At 44.6% G+C, this 17,726-nt stretch overlaps 1 protein-coding gene across 1 annotated transcript in view; it reads right to left on the bottom strand.

The window, feature by feature from the left end:
- Window positions 1-1,570, bottom strand: part of LOC106810462 (retinal guanylyl cyclase 2-like) — a 46,019-nt gene extending 44,449 nt beyond the window's left edge. The window contains 1 exon segment of the mRNA XM_014813838.1: window positions 931-1,570. Within this exon segment, the coding sequence (XP_014669324.1) occupies window positions 931-1,570 (640 nt within the window).
- Window positions 1,571-17,726: the final 16,156 nt, after the last annotated feature.

The raw sequence follows: 17,726 nt of genomic DNA on the forward strand, positions 1-17,726 counted from the left end.
CACACACACACTCAAGCACGCACACACAATTACTATATTATTAGATATAATAATAATATATATACTACATTGCACGCATCTAGCTCTACCATAAAGCACATAAGCTCTTTTCGTGCAAGCTGCACCTAAAAATGCTTTCTGAAACTACACCATCTCCGCAAGTTCAATTGCATTATAGTTTTACGTGGGAATACTCAGCGTGGACTGAAATAGACTCCGAAAAAAACATCCTCGAGTCGAAGTTATGCATTAAAATAATAGTTGCTCGCGTTTACTAAAAAATCTTACGTGAAGAATGTTTATTTAAACGCGCGTTGCTCAAAAGAATTACAAGGTACGCGTTTTCATAATATCATAGTGTAACGGATCAAATTGCTAACACTGCACCTCTGCACTCACTGTACACAAAAATATAAATGCGATCGATTGAAAATTAATGCATTCGTGTCACGAAACACGCAGATGCAAAAACAACTTTGTCCGAACAAAGGGCGGATTAAAAATTGCGGTAAGAAACCCTTTTGTTTCCCATCGTGCGTTTACTTACATTGTACTGAACGCATAATGAAACGCCCTTTTCATAAATGTGTGGAGTTTGCTGCTGCTGTTGTTGCTGCTGCGGCTGCTGCTGCTACTGCTGCTGCTGCCGCTGGAATTACTACTAGTACTACTACTAATATTAATACTACTACTAGTACTACTACTAATATTAATACTACTACTACTACTGCTACTACTACTGATACTACTGCTGGTGCTGCTGCTATATACTGCTACTGGTTCTGCTAGTGCTTCTGTCTCCGCTGTTGTTGTTGCTGCTGTTGCTGCTACTGCTGCTGTTGCTGCTACTGCTGCTTTTGCTGCTACTGATGGTGATGATGATGGTGCTACCACTGCCACGACCACTGATACGATCACTCCTTATCTCACCTTTGATTCTCGGGTTAAGTTTTCCCATCTCACCGACAGATGGCCGCACCGTCGCGCTACGCTCGGACACGGTCCGCACGTCGACGTCCAGCCGCCAGCGCCGCATCTCCTCGGCAATTTCGCGCGCGACCTTTGACCTCGCCGCATCGGCGACGATCAGCGAGTACCTCCAGCCGAAGTGTCGCAGCGTGTGCGCCAGCGCGCGGCCGACGTTTCCGCTCGTCGGCGTCGCGCGCGCGAACGTCGGGTATTTGTGCTTCGCCGACAGCTCGTCGTCGCCGCAGCCCCACGACACCATCGGCACGCCCCAGTACGAGCTGAGACGCGCCGCCGGCTCACACAGCGCCGACGTCGGCGGCCCGACGAACGCGTCAACGACGGTCGCCGACGCCGCGTACATGCCGACAAACTCCGCGAGACCGTCGGTCGGCGAGCAAACGTCGACGACGACGTGCGTGACGTTGTTCGCGGGAGCGTCGCCGAGAGCTCTATTGACCGTCGCCGACACGGCGCGCGCGTCACCGACTACGACGCACGAGACGGGCGCGAGCACGACCACGTGATAGCCGTCGGCGGTCGGCAGCGACGCGACGACGTAGACGATGACGATGACACAGCAGCAGCAGGCACTAAGGTTCATCGCAGACCGGATGGCATCGTCGGCGACGTCGGCGACAGGTGCGTACGGCGGTCGGCACCGCCGACGTCTTCCGCGACGTCGTCATTGCGTCATCGGCGTGACGCAGCTACGCAGCGACCTGCGTGATGGCACGTGCGAGCAGACGACCGGGGTTAGCTAGCCGGCGCACGCGTGTATGCGCGCGTGTGGCTGCGCGCGACATCGCCACCTCGACCAGCGTGCGCGCGCGCATTGCCATACATCACTATTACCGCCTGACGACTAGTCGATGCTAATGCGTAGTAGCAGCAACAGCGACAGCAGCAGCAGCAGCAGCAGCGACAACAGCAGCGGCAGAATGCATCCACATGCTACCGCCAGCGCCCTCTCGCGGTGCATTTGGCGCCTGTTTATAGCGGCGAGCGAGAATGCGGCGAGCATGAATAAAAATATTATACATAATATCAGGCGTGTGTAATATAGATTATATAATCTGATATTATCAGGAGTGAATAATAATTCTATAATAATAATAATAATAATAATAATAATAATAATACTAATAATAATAATAATAATAATAATACTGAGTCTACTATTATTCACTGCTGATATTATGTTATACTTACATGCTAAAAAGGTAGGAAATTGGAGGAAGGGATTTAGAGAGAATTGCGTTGTAGGAAGAATAAATCGTATTTGAGACTTTAATTTGCGCTGATTTGTGCGATGTGATAATCTCCACTATCTCGCGCGGACACAATACTGGGGGAGAGCGCGTTCGCTGATATAAATGATGATGATAGAAATAATGCCGTTTAAAGATGATAGGGTTGTATTTATTTTTAAAACGCGCGCGTGCACACACACACGCACACACACGCACACACACACACACACACACACACACACACACACACGCACCCACACGAACGCACCCGCGCGCATGCACATGCACGCATGCATATACGTGCACACGCATTGCGATGGAAAACCATGTTGCTTTATCAAAAAGCAAGGACCAGTAAGTTTCAACATTAGTTGGCAGTTTTCTGCTCCTACCTATCCTACTGTAAGGCGAAACTCATGAAGATCTGGCGCCTTATAATTAAGGCTAAAATGTTGAGATAGACATTTATCGAACTACGAATGAAGCTTCCCTCTTTATTTTAAATGTATATAACCTCAACCGATCAATATTTCGGTTGGCAGATACTCAGTATTCGACACGGATGCTTCTCATTTGACTATCATTATGATCACTATGAGCGACGTGGAAGTTGTGAGTGATATTGTTGTTCCTGACATGTCAAGGAAGCATCAATGCCACATGATCGACGTAGTTGTAGTAGTTTGCTTTATGTGTTCAGTATAGGGAAATACGAAAAGTTGACGCCGTGACAATATTTGCGCGGGCGGCTGATGCATGAACATAGCATCAATCGGAGTAAAAAAAATTGAGGATATTTTTCACATTAACCTACGGCTCGTAACATGTGCTCTCTAACTTTTAATGTATGTTTAACAAACTGGTATTTTGGTGGTAAATACTGAATATGGCGTGAATCTTTTGATTTGTAAGTATAGGAACCTCCGTTATTTCTAAAACTAGACCCGCGCATAAGATTATAATTTAACTTACAAAACTACTCTATGTACCTTTCTCTTTAAATATGCCAATTTCAACAAAATATAATTCTAATAGATATAATTCTGGCATGTGGAACACAGACGCGGCCAAATGCTTACAGTATAGATGCAAAAATCCTAATATGAGGCACTTTACAATTATGTATAATTGGCGTAATAAACGATATTTTTTCACATAAATATTACCAAATTATATAGCGTCACGACTACGTGCTATCCGACATTTATCCACGATTAGATTACAACATAATGCGGTATATCTTTCCTATCGATTTGTCTTAACGCGCCACTACCCGCAAGGCGCAGCCTGGCAATCATGAAGACGCTCTCCACCAGATCGGCGTTAAGGTCTCGATGTTTCCGGTAGAGACGCGATCTAGTTAATAATATGCTGCTCTAGCGATCTGGGGTGACCGCTGCTACACAACTAACGTACAGTAATTCTTTGAAGTCGGAAAGTCTGAGTTACTAAGTCTAAAGCGAAGCGTCAGAATGTTGTAAGTGGATGCTTTCGATTTTTATGGAAGTATTAGGACCTACTATTTCCTAGGTGGTGGTGTATTTGTTCTAATAAGTGTACGTGCTTTCTACGAAGGCCTACGGCTTTTCCTACGCAGTGTGTACTATTTCCTACGTGGCTGTACTATTCTACAGTGGGTGTACTTATTCTACGTGGCTTGGTGATACTATTTCCTATGCAGTTGTACTATTTCGTAACGTGGGTACTGTACTATTTCCTATGCATTTACTATTTCTTACAGTGGGTGGACTATGTTCCTAATATGCAGTCTGTACTATTGTCCTACGTGGAGTGTTTAATAGTTCCTTAACAGCTCATGCTACTATTTAATCTACGTGGTGGTACTAGATTCCATAGGGCGTTTAATCTATGTCCTATGCTAGTTGTACTATTTTCCTATGCAGTTGTACTATTTCCCAACGTCGGTGTTACTATTTACGCGTATGGCAGTTGTTATATTTCTTACGTGAGTGATGTACTATTTCTATCACAAAGATGGTATTATTTCCTACGATGGGTGTACCTATTTATGCAGAGCTTGTACTATTTCCCTACGCTGGGTTGACTATTTCTAATGCAGTGTACTATTTTCCCTACAAGTGGGAGCATGTACTATTTTCTACAGTGGGTGTACTATTTCCTATGCAGATTGTACTATTTTGCGACAAGTTGTACTATTCTTACGTGCGCGAAAATGTACATATTTCCTAGCGCAGTTTGTACCTTTTTTCCTACATGTCGCTGTATATTTCCTATCGCAGTTGGACTATTTCCTACTTGAAATCTACCAATTCCCATAAATTCATGGTTTCCGATACCATTGCCAAAGTATTTTTGTACTGAAAAGCCACGATAAAGATTAATCACAAATTATTTCTGCCGGGCAGCGCTCGAAATCTCATACTGTGACGCACCGAAACGAATCATTATACATTAATAATTAATATAAAATATATTATATTAAATATAATGTAGTATATATAAAGTGACACTGATAAATCACACCATTGCATTTCAAACACAGAAAAGGCGCGAGTTGGCAGGTAATTAGAAGGACATTTCCCATTAATGAGAAAGGAATGTGAGACTTTATCGAATCGAGCGTTCATTCCGCCGATTCTCCCACTATAGTTTCACGACACACGCTCCTTATCTACGCCTATTATTCCCCATCTATCAATTTTAGCATTAATATGTATAGAGTATAATATAATAAATAATAATAAATAAGATATATATAATATATATATATACATTAATACATGTGTATTACATAGTTATACAATTTTACAAGCATTAGATATGCTAATATAAAATTGATAATACTATGAATTACACAATGTATACTATATATATATATAATGATTTACTAATCTGTATATTTAATATAGTTTATTGCGCCATTTAGTAGATTATAGATGTCGATGTATATATTAAGCATTATAACCCGCTAGCGCTGCATGCGCCACCATGCGCGCCTGGTTAGAATCTTACCTTTGACTTGTCGATATGCTTAAGGAAGTAAGCTATCACTTCGTCGGATGTGTTCTTCATGACGATGGTCTTCTCCACCTCCCGGCGCCGTGCCTCGCCACGCAAGCTTGCATCTCTAGCGCGAGGCTCTCCATGTAAAGGCACCCGCTTCGTTGCACGGATAACCACATGACTTCCAACTGAATGTGTCGACAGATGGGCGCATTCGAGCGTCGGGCGAGCGCGACTGTGGCCCGCCGACCGACGGACTGAATGAAAGCACTCCGTGCGCAGCGCTGTACCGGCAGGCCGCACGAACACGGGCCGTGCTGCTGTCGCACTTCGTGGGTGGGCGAGTGGCGCGCGCGGCGGACCGGCTCGCACAGTAATGTTATGCACAGGGGACCGATGAAGGGAGTCCGTCGTAGTCGTCCCCTCCGGATCGGAGGCGCACGAACTCGGCCCAACGGAAGGCGTACGGTGCGACGCGACAAGTGGCGTGGCGAACAGAGCGTGTGTCGTCACGTCGGACCGGTCAGGAGCAGACGCTGGGTCGCGGCGACGCGTCGAACGCGGAGCGACGTCGTCTGCAAGCGCCGTACGCGCACGTTTTTATGCTAGTGCGCCCGCACGGCACGCATACCGGCGCCAGACGGCGACGTTGAAAAAGAGACCCACAGCGACTCCAACCACTAAACAAACCAGAACACACACCCAAAGAAAACGAAAAAAACGTTACCGCATGCCCCGAAAAAGTCTGTGCGCGAGTCAGCCGGCGAATCGCCCGACAAGCGACAACTGCGAGCACGACGAGAAGTAGTAACATCGCAACCTGGTGGCAGTCTAAACCGAATCGAACTTGCGACGAAGCGTCGCAGGTCAAGCGTCGCGACGAAGACGCGTGGCGGTTAATTGAAAAATTACGCGACCAATGATCCGTAGCCGACCGTACGCTAACACGCGGGTTAATTATCTCACTATCGGAATACTATATCTCATGAGCAGCTGATGGAAAGCCAAACCTGACCAGAAGGTGGGTCACGCCAGTGGGTGAGATCTACTATTACCACCACTATTGACAAGATCGCCTTAAAAAGTCGAAGCGGAGAAAAATAATGCAGCTAAAATCAAATGATATTCGGTGAGGTGACGTGAGGTGTGTTCGCCGTGAGGTGATGGAGAGTGAAGGGCTGTTGGTGGATGTAGGTGAAGCGAGGTGAGGTGAGGTGAGGGTGGTTGAGAGTAGGTCTGGCCGAGGTGTGGTGATGCATGTGCGTGGAGATGATACTGTGATGTGTGGTGAGATGTGGTGGGAATGGTGTGAGTGTCGGTTGTAGTGGTGTGAGGTGGTGTGTGGAGGTGTCATGGATGAGATGTGGTGTGTGAGGTGAAGCGGTGAGGTGAGGTGAGGTAGAGTTGAGTGAGGTTGAGTGAGGTGGGTGAGGTGAGGTGAGTGAGGTGAGTTGAGGTGAGGTGAGGTGAGGTGAGTTGAGAGTGAGCAGGTGAGGGTGAGAAGTGTGTGTTGCGAGATGATGATGAGGTGACGGTTGTGATGTGAGGTGAGCGTGACGACGTGTGAAGGTGATGTGGTGTGAAGTAAGGTTAGGATTGTGTGAGAATTGGTGATGTGTGACGGTTGAGGTGAGGTGAGGTGAAAGGTGAGGTGGTGTGAGGTGATGTGGTGTGAGGTAGTTAGGGTGGTGAGATGTTGGTGATGGTGAGAGGGACGGTGAGAGGTGATGTAGTATAAGATTTAATAGTATTGCTATTCACACAATTCACTGTGAGCCATCGTTATCTTCTATAAATTTTCTTGCTAATAGTCACCGGGGATTGAAACTGTGAATAAAACTTTCATCTCCAACTCGCGAAGAAACATTAAGTCGCATGATTTTCTATGTCAAATTCTTTACAAATAATACGCAATAACAAATAAGTATAGCAATTAAAATATGCAAAGTTTAAATATTTCCATACTTAAATAATAAGTCCAATGTAATTCAATATTCACAGGACAGTGGTTGCATAAAACTAGTTAATGTTTCCCCTTTTTAGTTAGGGAGCATGGCAGCGTATTAAAGAATATGCTGACTATTATCATATTTATTATTTTATTACACCGTGAATATTTTCATGACACACAAGAATACACACAAATTGGAACAATCTTTTAATGAATTAGCACTTCTTATAGATTAAACCAGCCCACTAACAAGGAAGGATTGTCACAAGTAATGCAATGGAATTGCATTACTCGAAGGAATAGTAAAACAAGCAATTCACATGTTGCGAAGCCCAATGTAGTTTCGTTAGGTTTGATATCAAATGTTTAAAATTTTCATTTAGGATACAATGGTTTTTCTCATGTACTTACAAGAAAGTTAATGTAAAATCAATAAAAATGTACACAGCTATTCATTAATCTGTATTAAATTGTGTGTTTTATATAAAAGATGCATTTTATTGCTATCCATTTGCCTTAAAACTGCGTGCAAAGTGACATTCAGGTTTGCGGGATTTGTGTAACTGAGGTATAGGGAACTTTATGGCCATGTGTACTTTAAAGTACAACAAATGTCAAATCAAAAGGTTGAAGATTCAGAAGTAGGCAATTTCATTTGGCCTGCCTTGTTGTTTCAACTTATATCCTGTAAATTTTACCATTTTAGTTGGGGATCGGCGCAGGAGACGGAGGAATATACATGAGGCTCTCATTTGTGTGTAGCTAAAATAAATGAACACTAAGTAATTAAATCATAAAATCAATAATCGATAAAGATTTAATTTATAGTTCTAGACCTCCCTACCCGCACAGTAAAAGTTAGCGGACAAACATAACTACTTTTGGTAGTTAGAGTAATTTATTAATCATGCATGAGTAACAATTAGTACACCTAGTGATTTTGGCAATTAAATTAAAGACTTGGAATAGCGTCAGTCAGAAAATGTAATGGAAGTGTTCGCTGTTATATGTTTAGGTCAAAATGACAATTCCGGATTAGACTTAAAATAAGAATTGGACTAGTTTCAAGACTCAATGACAGGTAATTTTAAAAGGGCAAAGACAAAATTCAAGGACTATTCAAGGGCTGCTGGAAACCCTGCTCTAGTTTTCTTTCTTCTCGGCTCAATTTTTACGTGGTGTTTATCTTACATTTTAAAGCAAAACGCTGCGACGTTCAAATCCGAGCCGCATAAGCGGCGGCACACGACACTTCGGGATCGGCCACGAAATCACAACGTTGCTCATCGCGGCGTATCCACCGGTTTTCGTGACAAGACGGATCCGTCGAATATCGGAGATGTGCGGAATCGAAGGTATCGGAAATAAAGCGCACGCAACCAACAGACTCCGGCTGAATCACTACCCTCGATATATATATATATATATGTATATGTATATATATATATTCCAGCGCGGTGTGTCAAGGTGAGAGACGGAGTTGCTTGCGTAAATGCGATTCGGCGGTATCGCGTCACGGGTTTGGTGCTGTTCGCAAGTATCTCTTTCTACCGCCCGTCTCCGCCACAACAACGAGCGATGCTGCTTCCCCCAGAATTCCACCGCTACCTCGCCACGCACTGATTTATGGAGAAGGAGGAGGAGGAGAAGGAGGAGGACGTTGTGCGAGATGCGACGTCACTGAGTGATGTACCCGCGCGCGTCTCCGTGCGCGCATGTACGCTCTCTAGCTCGTCATCTGGACAATCCGCTCCCGGATCGCACTAATCGTAATTAATCGACCACGGTCGAATCGATACAGATCGAACAGCTGCTCAAGATGTGACATCTTCGTTCGCGACACCTCCAGCTCGTGGCGCGAAATATGGCGCTCGGCCAAGATGCCCGACGAATTTTTTCCCAAGCTCTTTTTTTTATCCAAATACATTCATATCGAGTAACTCACGGAGACGAAATCCTAACGTGGTCGCATCCCGCCAACCCGCTTCCGCTGACTGTCTTATCTGTACGGCGCAGACTCCATCCCGGCTTAGCAGCGACCAATATAACTCTAATTAACACAGCTCGGCGGCAGGCACTTGGCTGTTTGATTGGATGCGTCCGCTCGCACCTGCACAGGTGTGGACGAGCCGATCTTACGGCCATCGACCGCCTCGCGTCGTAATTATGACGAGTGATCATCTCGTCTGGAATGAGTCACGTGGGTGTCGCAATGACGTAATCATGCAGGGGTCGGAAAGATGAGGGAGGGCGGGTACACTCGACCCTCCCGCTCACGCTCTCTGGTCATAGGATTACCCTATTTACCCCTGATTATAGTGTAATCACTATATCCCCAATGAGCGAACTACGTGTTCGAACTAGACGCGTATGTCGATAATCCGCGCTAGTGTTCATTATTCTAATTACCGCACGGTTAGCACATCATCGCGGGACTTGAGAGACAATATATTAATATCGAGAACGCATATTGTCACCGTTAGTCCGGTAGCAACACGCAGGAGGGCTGATCAAAGTTAGCGCGTGATTCATACTACGATTAGTCGCTCTTCATTTATATCTTCACAATGTTCAGCAACGCAACGTCGTCCGCAGTCAGCAGTTAGTTGTATCGCGATGTAACACGTAGCATGTCGTAGATCGCTGTATCACGTAACGGGTAGCATGTCGCAGTTCGTTGTATCACGTAACGTGTAACATTTCGTAGATCGGTGTATCACGTAACGGGTAGCATGTTGCAGTTCGTTGTATCACGTAACGTGTAACATGTCGTACATCGTTGTATCACGTAACGGCTAACATGTCGTACATCGTTGTATCACGTAACGGGTAGCATGGTCGAGCGATCGCTTGTATCATCGTAAACTGGTACAGTCGGCAGTTCGTTGTATCACGTAACGTTAACATGCGAGATACGGTGTCATAGCGGAACGGTTAGCAATGTGGGGTAGTTCGTTGTATCACGTAACGTTGTAACATGTCGTACATCGTTTTATCAGACGTAACGCTAACATGTCCGTACATCGTTGTAATTCAACGATAACGAGTATCATCTCATTAGACGTTGTAATCACGCTAACGGCAAGCATTGGTCGGTACATGATCGTTGTATCAAGCGTAACGGCTAACATGTCGTGCATCGTTATATCACGTAACGTGTAACATCTCTTAGACCGTTGTATCACGTAACGGCTAACATGTCGTACATCGTTGTATCACGTAACAGCTAACATGTCGTGCATCGTTATATCACGTAACGTGTAACATCTCTTAGACCGTTGTATCACGTAACGGCTAACATGTCGCACATCGTTGTATCACGTAACGGGTAGCATCTCTTAAACCGTTGTATCACGTAACGTGTAACATGTCGTGCATCGTTGTATCACGTAACGGCTAACATGTCGTGCATCGTTGTATCACGTAACACGCCGCGACTCTCAATAACATGAAATAGTTCGTCTGACGTTAACTCCGATCGCACTTTCACTTCCACCTTAACACCTGCGTGTCTGCTGACAGGAAATTACACTGGCTTCGTTGCCAACGCGCGTCGAACATTACCGCATCGCAGGTACACACACACGTAGAGCCACGAAACCAGGTCGCGATACATGAGAAATGAAGGAACACCACGACCTCATGTCGATGGCTGGCCAGACATGTGCAGTTTTTCAAACACGAGTACTGTTTGATATATAAAACTCGGGCCGTTTGAGCTTTTGTGTAGAGCCAAAATGGCGGACGTGCGTGTCTGGTATTCGAACTGTATTGAATAGGATAATAAAAACGGAAAACCAATTTATCGTACAATTTTGCGATTAAAGGTACGCGTCGGAGAAGGGATGAAGATGTCTCGGAGGAAATAAAGGGTTAACAGTTCGATAGATTTTGTCATTTATGCGATAAATGGGTAAATAACAACGTTTAGAGGTTTGTAAGCCTACTGAGAGAGTTTAGTGGTGCAGTCGACGGCGTGTCTACACTTCACTTTGTCGGCTGTGAGGTCAACCCCCGGCCGTGAACCATCTCAAAAAGCGAAAACCTGCATGGTCACCACATTAATGACCGTGTGATGTCGGCCGTGAACTTAAGCTACAACATAATACGGAGACGGGTAAAGAACCATCAAGAGAACGTGACACACTGCGGCGGTGGCCACCAGCAAAGCAGTCAGTCTAGCGCAGTGCTCTGGTGCTAACTATTGAATGACATTTCAACTCCATATCTATACAATAAGTTAGTTACACGCAGACGCACTACCTCATCAAACCAGCAGTGTATAATATAGATATATTATATATTCCAATTATATAATCTATATTATACACTCCTGATCACACGACATCCCGTGTATGTGAGGGGAGGGGGAACAGACAAATACCAGAACATAACATAACAAGTAAAAGACACACACGAACAAGGCAGCCCCCTGGATTCATCACCAGCTACACTCACCCAGCCTGCCGACCCCTACCCCCACCCCACCCCCATTGCGCTACATATTGGCCGTAATGAATCCGCCTTCGCTGCCGACGAGTGCATGACTCTATTAGCGGTTTATGATCGCATATTAGGCGCGCAATCCCTATTAACGTCGATCATTCATTGGCGTGTTGACTCCGGCCTCGGCTCACCTGCGCCTCTCCACACGCAACTCACCTGCACGCCAACCGCCCCTAACACGCGAGTTCACCCAGTAGTTCTCTTACATACATGTTCCTAAACTGTTGCCGACCAACAACCGCTACCGTGAACGCTCACGTCATTTTGTACCGCCTACTTTGTATACATGTGTGCATCTACTAATATTCTGCATATACATATATGCATATACATTGTACATGTACATATTGCATATACATTGTACGTGTACATATTGCATATACATTGTACATGCACATATTGCATATACATTGTACGTGTACATATTGCATATACATTGTACATGCACATATTGCATATACATTGTACGTGTACATATTGCATATGCATTCTACATGTACATATTGCATATACATTGTACGTGAACATATTGCATATATATACATTGTACGTGCACATATTGCGTATACATTGTACGTATACCTATTGCATATACATTGTACGTGTAGGCCTACATATTGCGTATACATTGTACGATTGTACGTGTACATATTTCGTATACATTGTACGTGTACATATTGCATATCCATTGTACGTGTACATATTGCATATGCATTGTACGTGTACATATTGCATATACATTGTACGTGTATATATTGCATATTATACATTGTACGTGTACATATCGCATATACATTGTACATGTACATGTGCGTATATTGTACATGTACATATTGCACATACATAGTACAAGTAAATATTGTGTATACATTGTACATACATTTTATATACATCTTACATTATATATTACAGGTATGAAATGTTATATCTATATACAACATACCTATAATTTTAGCGTACTATAGATTCGCCTCTGTGATTTTAGACAAGCTAGATTCCCGTCAACATACGCACACACTCACACGCACGCACACAGTAGCCATCAGTTACTCTTGTATGACACGAATTCTTGCACACAGATACGTAATTTCAGTGCACAAAATAGATGGTTTATTCAGCAAGTACAGTTTACACAAAAATCGCAAATGCACACGTGCCTAAACCAACTATTGGGTTTACTTAAAAATAAAATATACCGGTATCATTCATATATATATATATATAAAATTTACTTTTGTATTAGTGTACGTAGACATTGCGCAAACGAACTACACGTGTAGCAACTGACAGGTAGGTAACAACACTGATCAGAAAATATACTATATATTCTCACTCAATGCCGCGCGAAGCGAGTGTATCACCGAAATCAAAGCTACCAATTAACACCACAATACGAAAATAATATAGCTTTCAGCTCCACTATAATCAAATGCAAACCCTGATCACGACAATCATCTGTGAAATGCGTGCGTGTGTGCGTGCGTTAGTAATCGCAAATATTGAAGTTCTTATCGAAAAAAGACGGCCTATTTATTATTACAGTACACTATCTATCATCCGAAATTCTGAAAACCGAAAGTTCTTTTGTGGAGGTCGTCTGCACACCAAAGCTTGTACCGGCTAGTTGCAGGATATACGGTATGTATATCTGTACTGTACTACCATTCCGAAATCCGAAAAATTCCGAATTCCGATACGTGTCTGGTCTCAAGTGTTTCGGATAATAAATTGTGTACTGTGGTTTCTTTTGTTCACTTGAGACACACAGTCTTTTTACACTATCGATTGCTGCGTTTACACTATCGATTTTTGTCAGCAAATCGTCCGAGTCGTGCAAAATAGAACACGTTCTATTTCTCCAACTCGGCGACTTGACTCCGACTCCGACTCCAACACAATCGAATTTCAGCCGATTAGTTGAAATGCACTTGGGTCAAGTCGGGGGCAAGTTGGAATGCACTTGAAATCGCTACGATTTGCTGACAAAAACCAATAGTGTAAACGCAGCTTTTACATGAAACCGAAAGTAAACACATCCAGTTTTCGGAAAGTGGAAAACACACATCACACGGTGACTGCGACGCGCGCAATAACCGCACACACACCCGTCCTGGAACTCATCGATGTAATACATAACATCATGGCAACCATAGAAAACATAAAACACAAAATAATGATAATAATAACGACAATGTATACTAGCGACACATTACTTGTATGTACTGACAGACGACGGAGGCGGGCGTCTGCAAGTCTGGATGGAATGCTTCATGATCAGCCTCTGTCACACGCACGCACGCAAGCACCGAGGCTGGACACGTGACGACCCATTCGCAGGTAACAAAGGTGAGGCGGGGAAGATAAACTGGGAAGATAAGTGGGGAAGATAAGTGGGGAAGATAAGTGGGGAAGGTGAACGAGGAAGGTGAACGGGGAAGATGAACGGGGAAGACAAACGGGGTAGATAAACGGGAAAGGTGAACAGGGAAGACGAACGAGGAAGATAAACGGGGAAGGTAAACAGGGAAGACGAACGGGAAAGGTGAACGGGGAAGATAAAGGGGGAAGATGAACAGGGAATGTGAACGGGGAAGATAGACGGGGAAGATAGACGGGGAAGGTAAACAGGAAAGAATAAAATTGTATACTATGTAATTACACATGTATATATATATATATATATTGATTTACTACATTGTATATTATATGTTATTGCGCCATTATAAATATAGATGTACGATGTATATATAGCATTATTAACCCGCTAGCGCTGCATGCGCCACCATGCGGCCTGGATAGAATCTTACCTTTGACCTTGTCCGATATGCTTAAGAAGTCATCTATCACTTCGTCGGTGTCGTTCGTCATGACGATGGTCTTCTCCACCTCCCCGCCGTGCCTCGCCACCGCAAGCTGCATCTCTAGCGCGAGGCTCTCCATGTAAGGCACCCGCGCGTGCACGATCACCACATACTTCCACTGAAAGTGTCGCAAGATGGCCGCCATCGCGTCGGCGGCGCGACTGTCGGCGCCGACCGACGACGTGAAGAAGGCACTCGTGCGACGCGTGTCCGAGCAGCCCCACGACACGGCCGTGCGCTGCCAGGCGGTGGCGAGGCGGGCCGCCGGCTCGCACAGGTAATGATGCACGGGACCGATGAAGGCGTCGTAGTCGTCCGGATCGAGGCGCACGAACTCGGCGAGCGCGTACGTCGACGCGCAGTGCGTGGCGACGAGCGTGTGTCGCACGTCGACGGTCGGCAGCAGACGCGGGTCGGCGGCGACGCGTCGGAACGCGAGCGACGTCGTCTGCAGCGGACGCGCGTTGTTGTAGTGCGCCGCACGGCACGCGTACGGCGCCAGCACGGCGACGTTGAAGACTGTGCGCGACGTCGCCGGCGCAATCGCCGACAGCGACAACGCGAGCACGACGAGAAGTAGTAACATCGCACCTGGTGGCAGTCTAAACCGAATCGACTTGGCGACGACGTCGCAGGTCAAGCGTCGGCGACGAAGACGCGTGGCGTTGTTAATAGAAAAATTCGCGACCACTGCATCCACCCGTAACCAGAACCGTACGCTAACACCGGGTTATATTATCTCACTATCCGAATACTATCTCCACTGAGCAGCTGATGGAAGCCAAACACCTGACCAGAACGGTGGGCTCACGCCAAGTGGGTGGTTACTATTCCAACACTATTTGACAGTCGCTGAAAAAAGTCGAAGCGGAAAATAATCAGCAAAATCAAATGATATCGGTGAGGTGAGGTGAGGTGTGGTTCGGTGAGGTGTGGAGAGGTGAGGTGTGGTGGTGTAAGGTGAAGCGAGGTGAGGTGAGGTGAGGTGAGTTGAAGTAAGGTCTGGCGAGGTGTGGTGATGTGTGGTGAGATGTGGTGATGTGTGGTGAGATGTGGTGGGATGGTGTGAGGTGTGGTGTGGTGGTGTGAGGTGAGGTGTGCTGAGGTGTGGTGTGGTGGTGTGAGGTGAGGTGAGGTGAGGTGAGGTGAGGTGAGGTGAGGTGAGGTGAGGTGAGGTGAGGTGAGGTGAGAGTGAGCAGGTGAGGGTGAGAAGTGTGTGTTGCGAGATGATGATGAGGTGACGGTTGTGATGTGAGGTGAGCGTGACGACGTGTGAAGGTGATGTGGTGTGAAGTAAGGTTAGGATTGTGTGAGAATTGGTGATGTGTGACGGTTGAGGTGAGGTGGGGTGAGGTGAGGTGGTGTGAGGTGATGTGGTGTGAGGTAAGGTTAGGTGTGGTGAGATGTGGTGATGTGTGGTGAGATGAGGTGAGGTGATTGATATATACAGATAAAGTATTGTTTCACACCCAAATTCACTGTGAGCAATCCTTTCTCTATAAATTTCTTGCTAATAGTACTGGTTGAACTGGTGAAATTAAAGATCTTCCCCATCCTCCAACTCGCGAAAGAAACCATTAAGATCTATGTTTTCCTTGTCCCAAATCTTTACAAATAATAACGAATAACAAATAATATACAATTAAAATATGCAAAATTAAATATTGCATATTAAAATAATATCCAATTAATCCAATATTCACAGAACAGTGTCTGCTAAAACTAGTTAATGTTTCCCCTTTTTTAGTTATGGGTGGCATGGGCAGGGGTCTTAAAAATATGCTGACTATTATCATATTTATTTATTTATTACACCGTGTATATTTTCCTACACACAGAATACACACAAATTGACAATCTTGAACAAATTGACAATTGACAATCACAAATTGACAATTCTGAATAGCACTTATTATTGATTAAACCAGCCACTAACAAGGAAGGCATTGTCACAAGTAATGCATGGAATGCTTACTCGAGGATAGAAAACAACAGATCAACATGTTCCAGCAAATGTATTCATTAGTTTCATATCAAAATGTATAAAACTTAATTCCATTTAGATACAATGGTTTTTCCATATACCTTATCAAGAAAGTTAAAATGTAAAAATCATGAAAATGTACACCAGCTATTTCCTTAATTCTGAACTTAAACTTGGTGTTTAATAAACATGCATTTTATTGCTATCCATTTGCCTTAAACTCTGTAAAGTGACGTCAGGTTTAGCGGGTTTGTGTAACTGGTATCAAACTTTATTGCTGTGTGTTTAAAGTCCAACAAATGTCAAATCAAAACTTTGAAGATCAGAATAGAATTTACATATGGCCTTGCCTGTTGTTTACAATATACCTGTAAAATTTACCATTTCATTGGGGATCGGAGGAGACGGAAGGATATCACATGAAGGCTGTCATTTTGTGTGTAGTAAAATAACATGAACACTAAGTAATAAATAAATAAATAAATAATCGATAAATGATGAACTTATAGTCTAGACCCCTCCCCTACACCACCCGCACGTAAAAATTAGGGACAAAACATAAACTACTTTTGTAGAGTACATTAGTAATCCTGTAGTACCCATTAGTACACCTGTGAATTTTGGATTAAATTAAAGACTTGGAATAGCGTCAGTCAGATAACAAGTAATGAAGGTTCGCTTTTTATTTTAGGTCAAAAATGACAAATTCCCGGGCATTAGACATAAAATAAGAACTTGGACCTATTTTCAAGGACCTCCAATGACAAAAGGGAAATTTTTAAAAGAGCAAAAGACAAAATTCAAGGACTTTCAAGGGCTGTGGAAACCCTGCTCTCGCTCTCTTTCTCTCTCGCTCAAATTTTTACTTTGGTGTTTACTTACACATTTTAATGCACAAACGCTGCGACGTTCAACCGGCCGTAACGGCACACGACACTTCGGGATCGGCAGAAATCACAACGTCGTGTCATCGCGGCGTTCCACCCGGTTTTCGTGACAAACGGATCCGTCGAATATCGGAAGATGATCGGAAGATCGAACGTATCGAAGATAACGCACGCACACACCCCCTCCCACACCTCCCTCCCCCTCCCACTCAATCCTTAATCTTCCTTCCCGCGCGACACCTTACTCCTTCCTCCCCGCCCACACCTTACTCCCTTCCTCCCCGCCCATACCTTACTCCTTCCTCCCCGCCCACTCCTTAATCTTCCCTCCCC

This window comes from Priapulus caudatus, unplaced genomic scaffold (genome assembly GCF_000485595.1).
Source record: "Priapulus caudatus unplaced genomic scaffold, Priapulus_caudatus-5.0.1 Scaffold443, whole genome shotgun sequence".
Taxonomy (NCBI): Eukaryota; Metazoa; Priapulida; class Priapulimorpha; order Priapulimorphida; family Priapulidae; genus Priapulus; species Priapulus caudatus.